The sequence below is a fragment of the Telmatherina bonti genome (assembly GCF_933228915.1).
Source record: "Telmatherina bonti genome assembly, chromosome: 12".
Lineage (NCBI taxonomy): Eukaryota > Metazoa > Chordata > Actinopteri > Atheriniformes > Telmatherinidae > Telmatherina > Telmatherina bonti.
The window spans coordinates 14,843,491-14,863,523 of NC_136610.1; the positions used below are offsets into that span (position 1 = coordinate 14,843,491).

Sequence of the window (20,033 nt, forward strand, 5' to 3'; positions counted from 1 at the left end):
AGGAAGAAGTCCTTGACTGGCTCAGATTGTTGCTGAGGGGAGAAGAGTTTCATGTCTCTCAGGCAGTAACTGCACAAAAGGCAGTGATCTGTGGGGAGGTTTTGTTGAATGCTGAAGAAAACTCCTGCAAAACTGTCTGTGATCTTCATCTGCTGTGAGGAAACAGGTTTTCACTGGCCTTCCTCAAGTCTGAGAAACTGCGTAACGGACAGCTATGAAGGAAAGGAAAAAGAGCAGATGCTTGTTAGTTCATCCCCCCACAAAAACATTTCACATTAATTTGCTTTAAAACCTATTCAGACAGCTTTTTTTTTTTTTCTCAGTTTATAGTTTTATAGAGTTACTCTCAAATTTACATAGATTATATTTGATTTTGCATTCCTGCAAATATATTAACTAAATTCAGAAATTTTATTTACAAACATTTTCCAACTTGTATTTCTGTGATAAAATTAATAAAATGCACAGAAAATAGTAAAGATAGGTTAAGACCAGTGTAAATAAATGCAAACAATGTGCATGCATGTTGGGGAGGGGGGGGGGGGGGGGGGGGGGGGGAAGAAATACTTTAAGTTCAAGTAATATTTGATAGACCAGAATAAAAATAACAGTAGCAAGAAATAGGACATAAAATATAAAATACATCTGGTTTTCCCATTGGCTGAGATGCATTAGTGTGAATTGCAATAACTTTGGAAGCCATAAAGACATGCTGAGTATTCAAGCAAGAACCACCAGTCACTACATAAAGGGCTTCAAAAGGTCCTCTGCACTGATGGAAAACTAGCTGGAAAAATGAGCATCTCAGCAGGAATATTTCAGCCATGCTTTTATGCGGAGTTGCTACTCGAAATTAAAACTCTTCTGAGTGTGTCATGTAGTGTTTGAAGGGTCTCTAAATAAGAAAAAATATTTTCTATTTCTAATATTTCTATTCTATTCAGGTAATGCAACACACTGTATTCTGATACTGGATCTACTTTCAACTCAACATTCAAAATGACGTCATTTTGTTCTCATGACCTTGAGAACAAGAAAAATGTTCTCGTTTCTCTCACAGTGTGCAGCAGGCTTTAACGTGTCCTTTGTGGTTCTATTTCACTGTTTTGTTTTATTTGTTTTGCTGTTTGGAGAGGAATTTAGCATATGTGGTGAAACGGTCTGATTTCACCCTCTATCTACCTCTGGCAAATCTAAGTGACAAAGTAAATTATTAATTGAAACACAAAGTTAATGACTGTTCTTAGGAAGGTTAAAAACTTAAAGACTGCATAATGTGAAAGCTGGACACATTTCATTAGATCCATTTTCAGAAGTGCATGTGGAAAAAAGTTTGTAATTTGAAAATTAGATTAGGTCATTACCTTCTAGCACAGTGGTGGGCGCATCATGCTCATGTATATTTGTGAGTTCTGGTCTATCATAGGAAGACCCCAAGCTTTCTAATTATTCCTGAAACAGTGATGTTTTAACATTTTCTTCAGTGCTTCCTATGAAGTTACTTGTGGAAACAAATTTCCCAATTTCTTTTTTTTTTTTCAAAGACTTTATCACGACAACTCAAAGCTAAATAGAAGCTGCACAAAATACAGCGAGTTAAAAGTTAGTGTTGATTCATTTAGTGCAAAAGAGATTTTATATCTGATATATTGTAAAACCTCTTGGGAAATTCTATATTTTTTTCTGACCAATTACTGTGAAGTTATTTGCTAATATACTGAAAATCACCCCATCTCGTAATGATAAAGAATCCGTCAAATAAATTTCGGGATCCAGATGGTGATCTGGACTGCTCACAAAATTTTATACACTCTAAGTCAGACCCTTGTTTAGAAAAAATTATGAAATTATGAAAATCTGTTCAGTAGTTTTTGTGTAAAGTTCCTAACAGGCAGATAAACCTCTGCGAAAACACGGCCTCTGCCGCCTCCATGGTGGAGACAATTACTAAGTACATAAGGTCAGTGATCTTTACAATCAGCTGCTTTCAAATATGACGAGTTGCACTATATATTCATAATGTCCCTTTTCAAGGGGAAAAAAGATTTTTACAGTTGACATAAGCATAAATTGTTTCTATATCTCACACTTTAACAATGGTTCTGAACCAGTATAGTTGTTATTGTTGATCTGCAAGACAAATTTCATTCAGTTCATGGACGATTTAGCCAAATGACTAAAGTATAAAATCTGAAAATATCTAGAAAGCAAACTTACTGTGGTGTACTTTAGTTCCAGTTTGTGAGGGCACTAGGAGGATAAATACAAGAGAAAAAGTAATTACACCCTTAAAATACATGTTACTTCGTTTATCTATTATTTATGAATGGCCTGGAAGATAAAAGCATCTCGGGCAGGGTTGTGAAAAAGGGAACAAGAGCTTTCTATGATGCTTTTCATAGAGTAAAACATGCTTTCTTCTAAGAATACTTCCCTTCCCATATTCAAAATTACATCTAAAATGCTACTCCCTTTAATTTATCTTGCTTATATTTATATATCCATCCATTTTCTATACTCTTTTATTCCAATTCAGGGTTATGGGATGACTGGAACCTAACCCAGGAAACAGCAGGCAAGCTGCAAGGGTACATCTTGGACAGGCTGGCAGTCTATCACAGGACCAACACAGAGAGCAAAACAACCGCACACAGTCACACACACTCTTAGGGAGAATTTAGAGTGATCAATGCAAGCATGTCTTTGGACAGTGGAAGGAAGACGGCATAACTGGAAAGAAGCTGTGCATACACTGAAAGAACATGCAAATGCCTTACAGAGAGGCCCCTGTTTATTCATTTTTACCTGAAAAATGATAATAAAGTGTATTTATTGTGCCCTGCGATGGACTGGCGAGCTGTCCAGGGTGTACCCTGCCTGTCGCCCAAAGCCAGCTGGGATAGGCTCCAGCTTCCCTGCGACCCTGAATTGGATTAAGCGGTTCAGAAAATGAATGAATAAATGAATGTATTTATTGTTTACTTTTAAAGGATGATGGTCCTTCACTGCAAAATGTTAAAGTATTCTTTCATATTTTTGCCATCAATTAAATGAAATGGACAGATTAGAATTAAAGTTCTGTTCAATTCTACAGTCATTTGGCAGTCGCCTTTATCCAAAGCAACTTACATGTGATTAATTAACTTATCATGCATGTCTTGTGTGTGGGAAGAAGCCGGAGTATCCAGAGAGAACCCACACATACACAGGGAGAACATGCAATCTCCACACAGAAAAGCCACAGTTCATTCCTCTCCCCAGCCGAGGTTCAAACCAGCAACCTTCTATTATTCTATTATATTGCTGATTTTTGTAGATTAAAAGCAAAATAAAGGTATAAAACTTATTTTTTTGCTCATATTTCTTGATTTCAATTTAAAAAAACCACACAGTAGCCAGACCATCATTCTGCTGCTATAATGCCCCAGAGGACAAGTAAAAAGATCAATAAAAACAATAAAAATGACAAAAATTTTATAATGGATTATTTTTATTTGTTTGTTTGTTTTTTGTTTATTTATTTGTGTTTTTTTTTAAAACAAAAATCGATTTTAAAATCGTGAAGCAAAAAAATCCTGATTTTCCGATTCGATTTTCCCACCCCTAGTGCTAACCACTACGCTACCATGCTACTGTGTCATATGAAGTATTACATCAGTTTTCTGACTATATCAGTTTTTTGACATGTGCATAACCATGTATTTAATGTAAAGCTTTTTAAGTTAAGTAAAAGTACAGTTTGGCAATATTGTTTTATTGAACTGCTTGTTCTTCACAGGTGTTTTTAACAAACTGTTACACCAATATGTTTTTATTTAGCGTTTGTACCCCCTTCTCTTGTTAAGGAAAAGTGTCTTATTTGTTGAATAGATATTTTCTTTTCTGTTTCAATGATACAACAGGTAACTATGATAAATTACATGTAGTTAAGTTTGAAATGATCTTGAAAACAGTTGTTCTTTGAACAGCAGGGAGGATCTGTCCACGGTTCTGTGAGCTACACAGCAATGTGTATATTTACACGTACACGGTCTCTTTATGTCAATATGTTAAAGTTCAACATCTTCATATATCTTGTCATGACATCCACTGTCCATGTCTTGATAGGGTGTCTACAAACACTTGCAAAGAGGAGAAAAGGAACCTCAGAAGGTGCTAAAATGTACGCTTTGATCCTAGACATTGCGAGTATTCACTTCTCCTGCACGTTTTCCACAGTCCTAGCATTTTTCTACCTCCACTCCTATTGAGGATTCCTAATTCTTCAACTCTCCTCCCATCCTCGAGTAAGTTCACATTACAAAATAAACAGCATAGTTACAAACATCTACCAGTCATGTCACGTGAAACCTGCTGTAAAGATAGCAACAGCCTTGAGCTACACTGCCATGTGAGACATTTACAGCCGTGGTTTGTGACTCCATTATATTTTGGAATGTGGAAAAACACACCTATAACATTATCTGATGACACTGGGCTGCATTTTTACTGGTCAAAGATGAAAAAATGCAGGTGTTACCAACAATAATAATGATGGCTTTGGCTCAAAAGAACATGACATTGTGGATGACAGAATGAACTATTCCACGGACTTAAAAGGGAAGCAGCTATACATAATATTTTGACTAACTATTATCTATAGCCATACTAGGCACATGTTAAATGTCCTCTCTGAAAAGAGACAATGCAGCCATTCATTCTAAACAAGGCCTGCAGACTAACACTTACCAGCAAAAATAGAAAATAAATCAGAAAAAAAAAAAAGTTTTACAGCTAAGCGCTAATCTGCATAACTGAGTAAAAAGAACTATTCCATCGATACACAAAGTTTTTAAGACAGGTTCAATCACTATGTAATCTATGGCTATGAAAGCACCAAACAAAAGTTGTGTTTCCTTTACCCCCAAGAATTGAGAAAATACTAAATATTGCAATAGAAAAACACTCATGAAAACACCTCCTCCTCCTTTTTTGGCTTTGTCCCTTCATCAAGGTGTTGTCACAGTGAAACACCTGCCTCCACCTACCAATCCGGTACAGATTCACACATTTTTATTGACACATGTTTTACGCCAGAAGCCCTTCCTGACGCAACCCCTGCATTTATCTGAGCTCAGGACTGGCCCTCAGAGATCACTGGCTTGTGCCCTCGTCGAGGCTACATCATGAGGTGTGTCATGGAAATTTTATGCTCTGACTTAGATTTTCATAGTTAGATTTCATAGTTGTAGCATATATTCATTTCTGATTATGGCTTTGTGGGCTTTCTAAAAAGGTCATGATGAACTTAAGAACTTAAGCTTGGTTACACAGTGTCTGCTTATTCCCCTTTACAGACACAGCAATGTGTAGAGGGCCTGACATGTCTGCATTCAGACATCTGGGATCTGATTAGTTAGAACACTCTCTTCCTTGAAAGGGCTTACAGCTAACAACAGACATTTCTTGTTTAGAATAACATAGATTAAGGGCAGACAATTGACGCCCTTATGCGAGGGTAAAAGGATGGTTCAGCCCAGAACTCAGAGCATTCCCGACTTCTGCCCTGTCGGACCTCTGGACTGTCTCTCCAAATTGCAATTTGTATTGTTCTGTTCTTTCTTATTTTCTGTTCAATAAGCTTTGTAATATTTTTCACCTCAGAAACCAGACTCCTCTTCATTGACAGACTATTTTCCACAACAGGTGCTTGAACAGCCGAACTTCAAGCCAGTGGACAACTGGCTCTCCTAATGGCAACACCTACATTTAGGCCTGTCCCTTTAACAAATTTTGCTGTGCGATTAATTGTCTCAGAAATTATTGCGATGGACGATAACACTGCGCTAAGTGATTATTGTTGTCATTTTGAGACCATTTTCAATTAAAATAACAATAATACCATAATAATGAAAGCACACTCTTTCAAAGATCAACATACTTTAATTTCTAAAGAACATTTAGCTCGATGTCCGGACTAGACTCATCCATTCCCCAGTCTGCTGAAACAGATCGGGATTGCTCCTGGGGTTTTGGCCATGTGGTTATCTGGAACTATGGTCTCTAAACACTATGTAACACAGTTAATAGAGTATGGTCAAGCTCATATAAGGGGCATGTTTGGACTTGACCAGAGGTGGAATGATAAAATCAAATGTCTGATCGCCTTCAGTATGTCATTTTTCATGTCATTGGAATGTTGTGCAATTGCCGATTGTAACATGTATGTTCATCCAGGCAGTTCATATTGGCGGTGAAATGTTTGCAACATTTCTCAAAATGTTGCCTTTTTAACAATATTGAATGGCAGCATGGCTGTCTGAGTGCACGCCATGTTGCACTGTCATGTTTGTATTTAATTTCTCGGTTAAACACCTGGTGATCGTGGACTGTCGGGAAGATGGAGCTAACCTGTTTGTTAAGGTCTTAAGTGCAGATTGAAGCTTGTTGTATTGCTGTGTTTAGTTAATATTGTCTTAAAACAAATGCGGCAGAAAAGGAAGACAAATTAAAATGATTGCGTCTGGTAAACTTATTGTGTACATTTTTTCTTATCATGCAATTAATTGACTTATTGCAGGAGTAGGCAACGCCGGTCCTCGAGTGCCACAGTCCTGCAAATGTTAGGGGTTTCCCTGTGGCTGTGGCACTCGAGGACCGGCGTTGCCTACCCCTGGCTTAGCGACAGGCCTACCTATATTTTGAAAAAACTCAAATATCACAAAGCTTTGATGGTCTCATGACGTTATTTTTTAGATGTTTGATATAGAAATATATTACAAAAGTGTAATGGAAAGACTTTTTGCAATTACATGTCCTTGGACGTGACGTAAAAGGTGATGTGACCAGTTCATTCCAGAGTTTTACATTGAATTAGAAAAGCTTCAAAAGGCCATGGCAAATTTTCCACAGACAGGAGAAAACCCTCAAATAACACAATGTGGCCACCTTGCACAATTCACATGAATTATGAGAACTGAGGCTTATGCTAAATACTGTGGAAATACATACAAATAGCATCTTTTCAAAACTCACGATTGACTCTTTTATTTAGCAAAAAAATCTGTTATGGAAAAGCATCTTGTATATAGTTGAGTTCAGAAATAAAGATAACATAAGCACATTAGGTCCTCTCTACTAAACACAATTATATTCACAGACAGACATTTATGGACACAAATGGTTTATTCTTACCATGATGGTTTTCCTGGGAGCAGAAAAGCACTAAAACAAGCTGTAAAGAGGTGTTAAAAGAGTTAGTAAAAGTTGCAAATAAATGGGATTGACTACACATAACAGAAGACACGAAATGGTGATGGTAAACAGACAGCAGGGCAAGGCGGCAGCTGCGAGAGGGAAAGGTGTGAGTAAAACAGCGTTAAGGACAAACTGACAGTCTGCGTCGTTAGCGATCCAGTACCTTTCAGGAGCCAGAAAAAGAACCGGCTCTCCGTCACCAGTCGATGTGCCTTGGAGGAGCCGAGGCCCGTGGGAACCTGTTCATGGTATCATAGGTAGGGATGCTACCAGCACGGGAACAAATACACACAAACACAGGTCAAACAATTAACAGCTGAAGACAGAAAGTCAACTGATTCCTTGTATTTTGTGAATCTGTTACCCGCCTTTCTTCCTCTATGTGAGAACATGAAGGGCGAGGGGTTCACAAGGCAAAGAGCAAAACATCTTCAACAAAATCCTCTAAACAGAACAGCTTTATCCGTCCGCTGGGGATCAATCAAAAATCCTGATTATTTAATTCTCATTTTGTATGTCATCACAATCAGTTCAACATGTGAATAATTGCAGCTCAACGAGGAATAAAACTTGTCTAATGTAAAATCCACAGATATTAAACATAATATAGAGATTTTTTGTTTAAGTAGTTTTGCTCTCTGCTTATAGTTTGTTACATAAGGTCGGTTGGACAAAGTCATCCTCGTCCAAATGCAACTTAAAAAGATACAACATGCAGTTAGGTGCGGTTAAATTGAGAAAAAGTCAAGTTTCCAGCATCACATTAAAGCTTGACATGCTTGCCTCTCTCTGAACAAAATGATCAGGTGTACATTCATCGGACTTTGGCTGACACTAAACCAAGAGGAAAAAGGGAAAGTTTTTAATGCACAGGAATTTTCAGGCATCCCAGAGAGCATGCAGTGGTTAGTGGTAAAACCCCAGACCAGAACAATCAAAAAGAGACGGCAGTAATGACAGCAAAAAGGTTTAAAAGTTCTAATTATGGTTTTATTGCTTTCTATTGTTATCAAATAATGTTGTCAAATTATTTCCTCTAAGAACCAGTTTAAAATTGTGAGACTGGCAGGTGAAAAATCTACAATTGGATTTTTCTATATTTTTATGTGTAAAATACGGAACTTAAGTTGGGGTATGATTAACAACGGAGACTGGTGATGTTTTTGTGTCCCAGCTGGGTCATCTTTCCAGCTGACCCAGTACAAACTGTCTTAGATGTTATATAAGCATTCTCTATTATTTCCACAAGTTGTGGTAGAGTTTTCTGTGTCCTGATCTTGTAAATGTATTAACACCATAAGGCACCTGAAAGGCTTAGAAAAAAGGATTTTTAATACCAAACAGATGTCCAACAGTTTTAAAATGCAACTGAAATAATTACTACTTCATTTCATGTTTTTTTAAAAAAATAATTTTCCCTACAAACAATTTGTGTTTGAATCAATAGTTTTACAAACTAAAAAAACAAAAATGGATTAGTTTATTTAAGATATTCTAAATGATTTGAAACCTAACCTTCGTTTATTGATAAAAATATAATAAAAAAAAAGAGGGAGATACCTTGATGAATCTGCAATGAAATTACAGGAGTTCTAATGTCAGGAGAAGGTTCACAACCCTATACTAACAAGGTGTAGCTAATACAGTGGCTAGAGTAAAGAACTTATTTTTTTACATGCAAAACTTCAGTGTGTATTATTATGTTTATGTGTTATTAATATGTATTATGTTTTATCATCACGTCATTATAGGTTTTAAGTTTTGTGGCAAATTTAGTAAATTTACTTCAAATCTCAACTCTCCTTTATAAATGACTCTGTTGCACAACATGACATCGTTAGATGTCCTAGTATCCAAGTATTTCTCGCTCCTTAAAAAGCCAGGTTATTCACCCATTATTTAGATCTGCACTTCTGGGAAAAGAGACCTCTGAATTTTGGTCTTTATTTTCCAACAAAAGCTGCCTTTACTCGTCTGCTTTAATGTTATTATTGACCACTTTTTTTAAATGTGAGCAATGATTTAACTCCCCGACAAGCATGTGCTGTACTCATCATTACCAAACCAAAAAAAACAAAAAAAAAACACTTTTGAGACATGCTTCTGCACCTCCACCATCACATGCAGTCAACAACATAAATATAAAGTTTACCTTGTCATCATAGTATTAGGAATACCTTGGGCGCGCTCACTATGATAACCATTATTACCAATTTCCATACTGAAAACAAAATATTGTGTACAAAAAAAGCATGAAAAATGAGAGATGTGCCATGCAGACCATTGAGAATAAAAAGCTTTCTTTTTGAGCCAAACTTATCAAGAACCTAAGAAGATAAACATGATCTGAGTATAAACTCTAATGTTTTATTTACACTGTTATTTACAAAAACAGGTGGACTTGTAAGGTTTGTGATTGCAAGAGCCCTTAGTGAAAGACAGGTAAGGGACACTTTTCATAGGTAGCAACAAGAAGCCACACCATCCACCCAGAAGAACAATTTGAAGCTTAAAACTGCAAACCAGCACCAAGGAGTTTAGTAAACAACTCTATGTACAAAGAGTCAGAAAAAAGCAAAGTTAAAAAACTAAAAAAGAAGCAAAAAAAAAAAAGGGGGGGAGTTGGGTAAAATGTCTTACTTTTTCATGGGAATTGTCTCATTGCTAAAAAGATATACAGAAAAGATCAATATAAAACTGTTATTGTGATGATCACCATAAGAAATGCATCATCTAACTGCCTGTAATCTGGTGCAGATTACATGGAGAGAGATGCAACTGATCAACTGAGACAATAAGAAAAAAAACTGTAATGTGTTAAAGCAGTGGCCCAGAAGGTAAACACAAAGTGCATGAAAACAAAGTATGAAGTGACAAATGCATCAATGTTTGTCTGTAAAGTGCCAAGTGCTTGACAGAGAGGGGGTGAGGCAATAAAATAAATGATATGGACATGGAAATAGTAGAAATGGTTATCACAAAGTAAAATGCCAAGTCCCAGAAACAGAGGAGCTACACAGAGGAGAAAAGTGAGCAGAAAATAAATCAACAAGCTGCAGAGAAAAATAGGACCCTTAAATAGTTACATTTTACATGCTAAAACGACTATTTTTCAGAGAAGAAGAAGAAAATTCATATACAATAAGAAATAACTAACTACACAAAAAAATCTTACACATAAGAATAAGAAGGTAAAGAAAAAGAAGGGTGCCCTGCAACCATTACAAGCAAATTCCATGTATGATGATAGTCAAGCATTCATTAACTTATTCAGATCGGACTAAACAATGAAAGATGCGGATACCCATACTTAAACTATACAGTATTTACAGCATTAACACTGTAAAGTAAATATCTGTCTGTATTATCAGAACAAGAAGTCTACTCACTCATCATAAACATCCTCGGTGTCCATCCTGCGATAGTACTTGGCTAGTTTCACCGCAAGGATGATGCTCGGGAGCAGGAAGAGGGTGCTGCAGCCAAGACCCATCCAGAAAGTGTTCTGTAGAAACATGAATATTTAAAACTTTATTTTAAATATTTCATTCATTATCCTAACCGCTTAATCTGATGAAGGGTCGCGGGGAAGCTGGAGCCTATCCCAGCAGTCTTTGGGCAGGGTACACCCTGGACAGCTCGCCAGTCCATCGCAGGGCCACACAGAGACAAACAACCACTCACACTCACTCAATATAGAGTAATTAACCTAACATGTATGTCTTTGGACGGTAGGAGGAAGCCGGAGTATCTGGAGAAAACCCACTCATACATGGGGTGAACATGAAAACTCCACCCAGAAAGGCCACTGTCCAAACCTCGCCACAGTATTGAACCAGCGAGCTTCTTGCTATGAGACCACAGTGCTAACCACTGCCCTGTGTTAAATATTTATCTTATATAATTAATCTTTTCTATCCAACCTAACTGAACTACAACTTGTTTATACATTGCTTCAGATGTTATTACCATAGAGTCCACCAAGAAACTGCAGGTCATGATTTCTGCCGTGTCCAAAATGTTGCTGAAGGGCTTGCATTGGGCAACCTCCAAGGCCAACTACAGAAAATATAAACAGGAAATATTACAATACAAAAGGTTCAATGCTATGCTGTTTTTTTATTTTTTTTATTTTTCTATTAAAGCTTTTCTTGATAGTAAAATAGATCCAAAAGTGGAAAACAACCAGAAAGCAATGACTGAAGAGGAAAAAGGCTTATTGACAAGGAGTTTGAGGATTGAAACATTTTGTTTTTCACTTTAGTTGGAATTCCTTGGGTTCACGACAGCAGAAACCAATACGCCTCAAAGCAAATTCCTTGGATTTAAAGAGGCCATAGCTGTTATATTGGTCTTCTCTAAATCGACGCCAAAACTCTCTTGTATCATGCAAAGATTTTGTTTTCCACTTCATAACTTTGTGTTTTGAAAAAGCCTTTGATTCTAACAAGAATAACATGGAAGTAAACACAAGAAGTAAACATAAGAGATGAAATGGGAGAAAATTGGGTTTCAACGTGGTAACAAATTAACACAATAACACTTACAGATGTTTTGACCCATTCTATATATTGATGGAAGTAGCCAATAATGGTGGCTGTATATTTCCTCGTCTCCTGAGAAAAAAATCAAAACATAGCATGAATTAGAAAATAATCTATCATCCTAAATTCAAACAGAAAACTGTTTCAAGTTACCTGATTGACCAAGAGCGTGGCATTGTGGGAGATGAGGTACTGAGCAGCTTCAATGGCATCAAGAACAGCTATGACTTTGTTCTGCAAAGGCAAAAATATGGATCTTGTTTGATGACATATGATTCATGAAAATATAAATTGCAGACTCAGAGGCTGTCTTACTTACCGGCAGATCTGAGGCTGTTCTCTCCAGGAACCTCATACTCTGGTTTAACGAACTCTTCACAAGGACACAAATAACAGTTCAGTGTCAGAGGTCAAGGGTCATTTCAGTTTACACAAATAAATGCAGGTCTAGACCTTAGTGAGACTGTAAGAGGCCAAAAATGACAATTTGTAAAGAAAATTATGCTTTGAATATTGGCATGCTGAAGAATTTCATCCCAAAATTAAATATCCACACTGGAAAGAAAGAAATGACTAAAATACTTCCATGATATAACCACAAATGGCAGGTTTGAGTATTTTTTTCCTTTATTTTGCCATCACTGAGCACCATTTCTTTTCTTAAAAGTGGATATTTTGTGCTATTTTGGTACAAAACCCTTCATACTTAACGCTACTGAGTTCATGATCACCATATAAATGTTAATACAAGAACATGATGTTTTACAATAACAAAATATAAACATTTCCTGTGTTGACATACAAAATATAATCTGAAGATTTCAGATCCCTTATATGATTTGTACAGTATAACGAATGGGGACACTAAATGCACAGGATGGACACATATGTGCTTACCCTTGCTCTAACATATTTCTTCATGTTGAACGAGGAAAAAGGACAACAACAAAAGGAAAAGAAATGCTGTAAAAAGCTGGGTCAGAGCACATCACTGCTTGCAGCTGTATATGCTTGGTGTTATTTAAAGAATAGTATTGGCTTTGACAGGGAAAATAAAAGAGAATATTTAATTTGTTTTCAGTTTTGGTGACACATGCCCTAGGACCAAAAAACACTGTAATTTCAATCATATCAAATATAACACATGCATATAGTATCTTCTCTAAGGGGGATTGCAGTCTAAAATCCAGGAGACATTTGCACCTAACAAAGTTGCAAGAACAGTTTTGTATATATCTATCCAACACACAAAACAACAGTAGCATTGGTTTACAGAGACGGGACAAACCAAAACTATCCCTGTGTTTTTCCTGTTTTGGTTTTGAGATGTCCATAATTCTTTATATTTCTGTGGTTTTTGGCCATTTAGTGCGAGTTTGGTTTTAAAAGCTTTCTCAATGACAGCGACTTTCTGCTGACATGGGAACAACTACACCAACACAATGAGCTAAACAATGCTACAAGCCTGAAAGGAATTAAAGATTTTTGACCAGGTCTGCAGCAGTAACCCACATTTGCCTCTTCAGCAACATAAAACTGTAGATTTCAAAGCTTTATTGTACAGTTAACATTAACACATTAGATATTATTAAAATATGGATGGAGAGGGGAGTAAACATCTGTTAATTGATATGTTGATGTATGACTGTGTATATTTGTATGTACATTAATCCAACCCCTATTTGCCTACTCAGAATTACATGAACACACCCTAGAAAACTCAAACTATATAATCTCTGGCTGTATTAAATTTAGATCTTTTAAGGGCAGTTAAGGTGATAAATCTGCACATTATGTTTTGTCTGATTTTTATGCAGGCACAGGTAGAAATGCAAATACATTCAAAATAAAACGAGAACTGATGATGTAATGCAGACTTGTAGAATTATGTAGGATGTTATTGCCTTTAGTTTCTCCTTTACTTGGGTTACAGGGGAATGAGAAGAATGATAAAAAATGCATTACTAAAATGTATTTAATTATAAATGCATTAGTCATTATTTTGTGCATTTCTTAGCAAGTGTTTCAGAGAGGATGACGAAACAGAGTTAGTACAGTCAAAAACAGACAAAACACCTTAACAGATTGGTAGAACAAGATAACCAGTATTACCATAGCCTGCTCCATGGGGATGACCTGCTGTCTGTGGATCCGCTGCAGAGTGCCAATGTGGCTTTTTAGAGCTGTCTGCAGAGGGCCCCTGGGCTGAAACATAAAAATGCACAAAAACACTGAGGACTAATTCTTAAGTCCATAAAAATAAACAAACAGCGAACAAATGCTTTGTTTCATGGATTAGGTAATTCTCATAGACTGTATATAAAGAGATGGACGGAGTCTCCGTGACGTCACCCATATGTTTCTGAAGAGCTGAATTTAGAAGCTCAGTGGGCAGTTCCTACCGTCGCCATGTTGGCAGCGTCATGCACGTCGTCTCGCCCGGAAAATACAAATATGGGCAAAGACGTGGAGCTGAGAGGGCAGCCGTGAGCGTCATGGTGGATGATTGACATCGAGCGAACTCCGAGCTTTCTGTAGCTAAAAGCTAACCGAGCTAACCCCGAGATAACGGGAGCTAACCAGCTAACAGAGGTAAGCGGGCTAAAGCTAAGTCACGTTGTTAACCGGCTAATAACCGCTGTTGTTCTACGTTCTTCTTACTTGAAACCAGAGATTGGTACCTGTCAATCAAAGGGACACGCCCTTAAATTTGCCAAACTTCGAGATTAAATTACTTTAAAACGGGCGAGTTAGAAAAAAATTCACTCCCCCCACAGTTGTCATGAAGGTAAACCTGACCTATGTGCCAAAAATTGATTTTTGAATCAGACTGTAAACATGTTTATTTCTGCTGTGAAGTTGGCCATTTTAACATGGGAGTCTATGGGGATTTGCTCTGGGGATTGCTATGGGGATTTTGGAGCCAGCCCCTAGTGGATGATGGGGGAACTGCAGTTTTGTGCACTTTCGCATAGGCTTCACTTTTAACCACCGGAGGTTGCCGCTTGGTAATTCTACATGGAGCACTGCATATGAGATTGTTTACAGCTAACGTACTGATGGGGGCTTTGACTTAAATCCTATTTCAAAAGCCGTCTGCTGGCTTTAGCTAACAATAAACATCTTAATTGTTAATAGACTTTTAATTTGGAGTCAATTAAATGTTTCTTTTTTTTATTATTTTCATGGCTAGAAAAAGCATTCAAAACAAATAAGAAACCAGTCTCTGTGTAGGACGGGTATAGCCACTGAGATCAAACATACAATCAGAGAGACAAAACAACGAGGGACTGCCCGGACTAGATGTTACGTCTTCTTACCATGAGGTCTGTTTGGGACTCCAGCTCTCTGGCAAATGAGAGCACATCCACCACAGTGACTCCTTTGTTCACCTATAATATTAATAATAATAGAAAATTAATAATAAATAAAAAAATATTTGAATAGCAATAACTGGATGCAAACTAACTCAATCTGGATGCAGTTCATGCGTGCTTCCATGGGCCAAAGAGACTTTCCATCCATCCATTTTTTTTTAACCGCTTCTTCAATTAAGGGTCAAGGGAAGCCAATACCCAGTACCCATGCAGACATGGCCAGTACCATGGCCAGGTCACCAGTCCATCACGGATAGACAAACAACTATTCACACTCACCCCTCAGAACAATTTAGAGTAACCAATTTGCAAACAAAACTTTACAACTTGTAACCAAATGTTTTTAACTGTAAAGATAAAAAGGACATATTTTTATGCACAGTGTTTGTAATTTCTAAACTACAAACATTAGTTTTGATTGAAGAAAACTGTAGTTTTGATTTAAAAACATTAGTTTTGATTGAAGTTGGAGAAGTATGCTTTCTCAAATATATATATTTTTTAATTGGAACCTAATTTGTTTCTATCGCTATAAAAAAATTTGATTCCTCCTTTTTTTTTTTCGCTCTCAAAAATATTTTTTCTGGTTTCAAATCTAACTTTTTTGATTGGATAATAAAGACACAAATTTCTCTCCATAAAAGATCATATAACCATTATAATCATAAGAGAAAAACTTTAACACTCCTAAACATTTATGGCACATAACACATCGCCCTGACTTCTGCAGGGTATGTGGGCTGTTTTAAGCAAGATCAGCATTTCTTTTTTCCTTCTCAGGCCTAAATCTAAGTGAATCTGACAGCTTGGGTAAGAGAAGACAGAAAATGCCAAGGTACCTCCTTCTGGAGGTACCTCATTCCTACACACACTTTGCCTTGGCAAGATCACTTTTGATAACTGAGCTTCAGTGGTCCTCGACAGAACCCGGCGTACTGTGTCATGTTGCAGCTCATATCAGGTAAAGCACGGCTGCCTGCTGTATGTTTACTGTCAGCAGTGCGGATGGCTGTTAGACTGAGTCACAAGAATGAGGCTATTTCTGGTTGCTCACCATTAAAGTATGTTTTTATAATCTTTTCAGTGTGTGTATAAAGTGATAATATCTTACACTTTAATGATTTTGCCACTGCAACAGAACTCGAACAGTTTGATCCCTTAATCGGAAAACATAAATTTGATTTGTCGCCGTAACTTACGCGGCTGACCATCCAGTATTGTTTTACTGCTTATTTGTTCACATTTTAACAATTTGTTTGTGTGTTATTCACTTTCTGCTCATGCCAACATGTTGATGTGGTCCTGTATTTGCGTATGTGAGTCACCTCTTCCAAGTAGTCGGCGTAGTTGATCTCTGACAGCCCTGCTTCAGAGAAATCTCTGAGGTTCTGCTTTCCCTCTGCTTCCAGCAGGATTATCGCTCTCAGGTCGATCTTAACACTTTCCAGCTGACCCAATACATCCTTAGTGAACTGCAAGCACAGCAAAGAACATAAGATGCATTTATAGGGATATTAGGGCTATTTAATTGTTGCCGAATGGTTGGAATATACATGTAAATGTTAAATGTATTTAGCTCGTGTTATGTGTAAGTTTGCCCACATGCAAAAGCTTATTGTTAGAAGAGCTTAGTAATTCGAGTGTTTATACAATAGAGTTTGGAAACTGCCATTAGCATTGACTGGATTAGTGAGAGAGCTGGATGAAAAATGAAAAACAAATGCCAGCAGTTGGATCATGAATATGTGGTTTGGATGAAGGTTTACACAGCCCTCTCCAGTTTTCATTTTTCTTTATGCTGTGTGTTTGACCAGTTAGATTTTCTAAAATCTTTTATATTCTCAGTCTTCTTTGATGCATTTAATTTCATGCAATTACATTATTAAAATAAAATTAAAAAAAAGAAGAAATTTTGTATTTGGTTTGGAAACGATTAGAAACTACTGTCTTCCAACTATTTCCCTTCATTACCACAAATCATAAAAAGGCATAATAAAAACAGAAGATTGCATAAGTTGTCATTTACATTTACTTAGTCTTGTAATGCATGCATGCTCATACTTTAAAACCCAGTGACTTCAATCAGGCCCAGTAACGTCATTCTAAAAGCCACATTCATACCAAGGCACAACTTAGATGGAGTTTTTTTTGGCTGTTTTTTTTTTTAATAATAAATGAAGTTAAAAGAAAAACCAAAACCACATCTTCTATGTCACTACAAAGTCAACAAAGCAAACATGTTGGCTATAAAGTTGTTTCCTGGATGACAAGACTGTATGCTCTGATGATTTGGATTTCCTGTAAAACAAAATAATGTTTGTTGAGTGACTTGTTTTTTTTTTTTTTTTTTTTTGTTTTTTGCTTTTATTTGGAAGGGAGGAGTGAAATATTTCAAACCTATACTATACTATCTAGACTATCCTTTTATGTCTGTCTGTGAATGTTTAATAAATACAGAAAGTTCTTTGACTATAAATACCATAAGACTAATGTTCATGAGGCATACACTGGACAAATACCAGTGGGGGCTGAATAAATAAATAAATAAAATAATAATAATAACAACAACAATAACAACAACAACTTATAATAATAATAATAACAACTAATAAATGCTGCTAAAGATCTGTTCTGGTGTCAAGGATCTTTAAAATAATTTAACATTTTGTTCAGTGTAATATTAAGGCTGGGTCTGCATGCCCATGTTGTCCTCTGAGCACCCACAATCCCTTGCTAATATTTAAGATTATGCAGATAGAATCAGTCTTTTATATCCAAAGACTTTTACTAAAGATGTTTTCTATGTGACTTGCAAATCATATCTGATCAGAAGTACAAGCACGAGTGCTTTAATCAGTCTCTGTTTTTTCATAAGCAGTGCCCTCCACTGACATTATATTTCTCATATGGATGCTTGTGAGGAAAAGCCAAACCATTTAAGGCTGTCTGAGTAAAATGAGAAAAGCGCAGGAGAAGAGACTGAATTACTTTAAAGGCGACATGCTTTTGTTACATTTTCTAAAATGTTGAAATATTTACAGTGTCACTCAAATTTTAGGACGTATGTTCTAACTGGATTTAAAGGGAATGTGTGTCCAAACTTTTGACTGCTAGTGTATAATATTTATTACTTTTCAGCAGCGCTTTAATCACTGCTCATTGAATCTCTTTTGACAAACATTAGTTTGACCTCAGCCCTTTAAGTTCACACGAACAATGTTTCTTTTAATTTTCCCTCTCCTTCGCAAAATAACAGGAATAAATGTTTTTAACTTGATTGTAATAACAGTTAATAATAAAATCATAATGGCAAATTGGTTAAGAAATTACAAAAACAGCAATAAGCTAACAAACACATCCAAATTAATTGGTAGAAATGTCTCAAGCAGGTTCATTTCTACTATTTTTTTTTAAGAAAATTCATAAGTCACTGAACAATCTGCTCCACAAAATGGTAGATCAGACTGTTTAGTTAGGATTGTGAATGACCACCTCATGTTGTAAACAACCTTAAAGGATCTAACAATATAAAATCACCTTACAAACCTAAAAATCCTGCTTCATGTTGTCAGGACATTCATTTTGGATTTGTGCATATGTATATTTCCAAGGTTACCTCACATCTTGTGTGAAAAATAAGCCAAAATAAGGTGACCAAAACATGGTCTAATCCACATTTTGTCATATTCTATTGACAAATTAACTCTGTCATCAGTGGATCTGCCAGTTTTAAAAACACGTGGTCACACTAACGAAGAGTTTTATGAAGTATGCATCTCCATTTCTTTAGAGGATGTGTTGAGAGAGTAAGACAACAGATAGTTATTATCAATGGAACTAAAACACTGAGAAATAGATGTATTCTATGATGACGGTCTTCTAAAAGTCCTAGTTCTTAAAGTGTTTGACTTTCAGAAGTTTCTATGACATTTGCAGGCATTAATGAAGATAAATGACCAATGTCCAGAAACATGTGCAGCTTAGGATTTATCAGCTGCTGGCGACACAGAGCCAAGGCTTTCTTGCCAACTGGCAGGAAAGCGCTGAATGTCTGAGGCAGATAGAAGTGGCCGGCTCAGGGTAAAACAGAAACTTATATCAGTGTAGTAAAGGGTACGGTATGTGACTGTAATATGATCAGTTGCTGGCATGTATTTTGGTTGGGCAGCATAGAAATTATGAGATAATGGCAGCAAAGTACTGCAGCCAAAAACAGAGATGTCTGACCACTTACTGACGTTGCTTGTGTACGTATGTGTCCAAATTCCACACTCTGTTTGAGCATGTAGTGTTTATGTACGGGTTAAATGCTAGATATGCTTAAATTGCCTTTGCATTTGGATGTGACATTTGGTCAAACATAAACAATACTAAAAAGAAAAGCTGCAGTACCAGACAAAGCTCCAATAAAGAGAACTTCTTTTCATTCTTAAAGCAGGAGATAGGCAAAATATTAGGTTTATGTAACCCAAAGGCATGTGACATCAAACATTAATTTCCTTGGAACCTTTACCTTTATCTTCAGTTCATATGTTTTTATGTCTGGTTTCCTGTTTTAATGAATGAAAAAGTAAATACTTTATTTATCCCAGAGGGAAAAAAAATATTTATGTGATTTTAAGTACATGCAACATGTACTTTGCAGACTATTATAGAAAGGGATTATTTGGAAGATATTTATAACATAGGCTTGCATTGTGTATATAAATACAATAAGAGTTAGGCAGCAGCATATAACTTAAACCTTCTCTGTGTGTGTGTGTGGTTACTAACCACTGTGGCGTTCAGAAAGGAAGAGATGTTGAAGACTTTGTCCAGACGCATGGCAGAGTAGATGCCTCTGTTCTGTTTGCAAGTGCTAAACAAATCAACGCAC

At 36.5% G+C, this 20,033-nt stretch overlaps 1 protein-coding gene across 1 annotated transcript in view; it reads right to left on the reverse strand.

Annotated features, from left to right (window-relative positions):
* Window positions 1–7,432: 7,432 nt before the first annotated feature.
* The window catches only part of prom1a (prominin 1a), a gene marked incomplete at both ends in the record, with an annotated part of 72,362 nt that continues 59,761 nt past the window's right edge, over window positions 7,433–20,033 (reverse strand). The window contains 13 exons of the mRNA XM_079250618.1: window positions 7,433–7,502; window positions 9,389–9,457; window positions 9,877–9,900; window positions 10,626–10,741; window positions 11,206–11,295; window positions 11,784–11,852; window positions 11,934–12,014; window positions 12,100–12,153; window positions 12,678–12,695; window positions 13,893–13,985; window positions 15,101–15,172; window positions 16,483–16,629; window positions 19,931–20,015. Of these exons, the coding sequence (XP_079106744.1) occupies window positions 7,433–7,502; window positions 9,389–9,457; window positions 9,877–9,900; window positions 10,626–10,741; window positions 11,206–11,295; window positions 11,784–11,852; window positions 11,934–12,014; window positions 12,100–12,153; window positions 12,678–12,695; window positions 13,893–13,985; window positions 15,101–15,172; window positions 16,483–16,629; window positions 19,931–20,015 (988 nt within the window). The remainder of the gene's footprint in view (window positions 7,503–9,388; window positions 9,458–9,876; window positions 9,901–10,625; window positions 10,742–11,205; window positions 11,296–11,783; window positions 11,853–11,933; window positions 12,015–12,099; window positions 12,154–12,677; window positions 12,696–13,892; window positions 13,986–15,100; window positions 15,173–16,482; window positions 16,630–19,930; window positions 20,016–20,033) is intronic.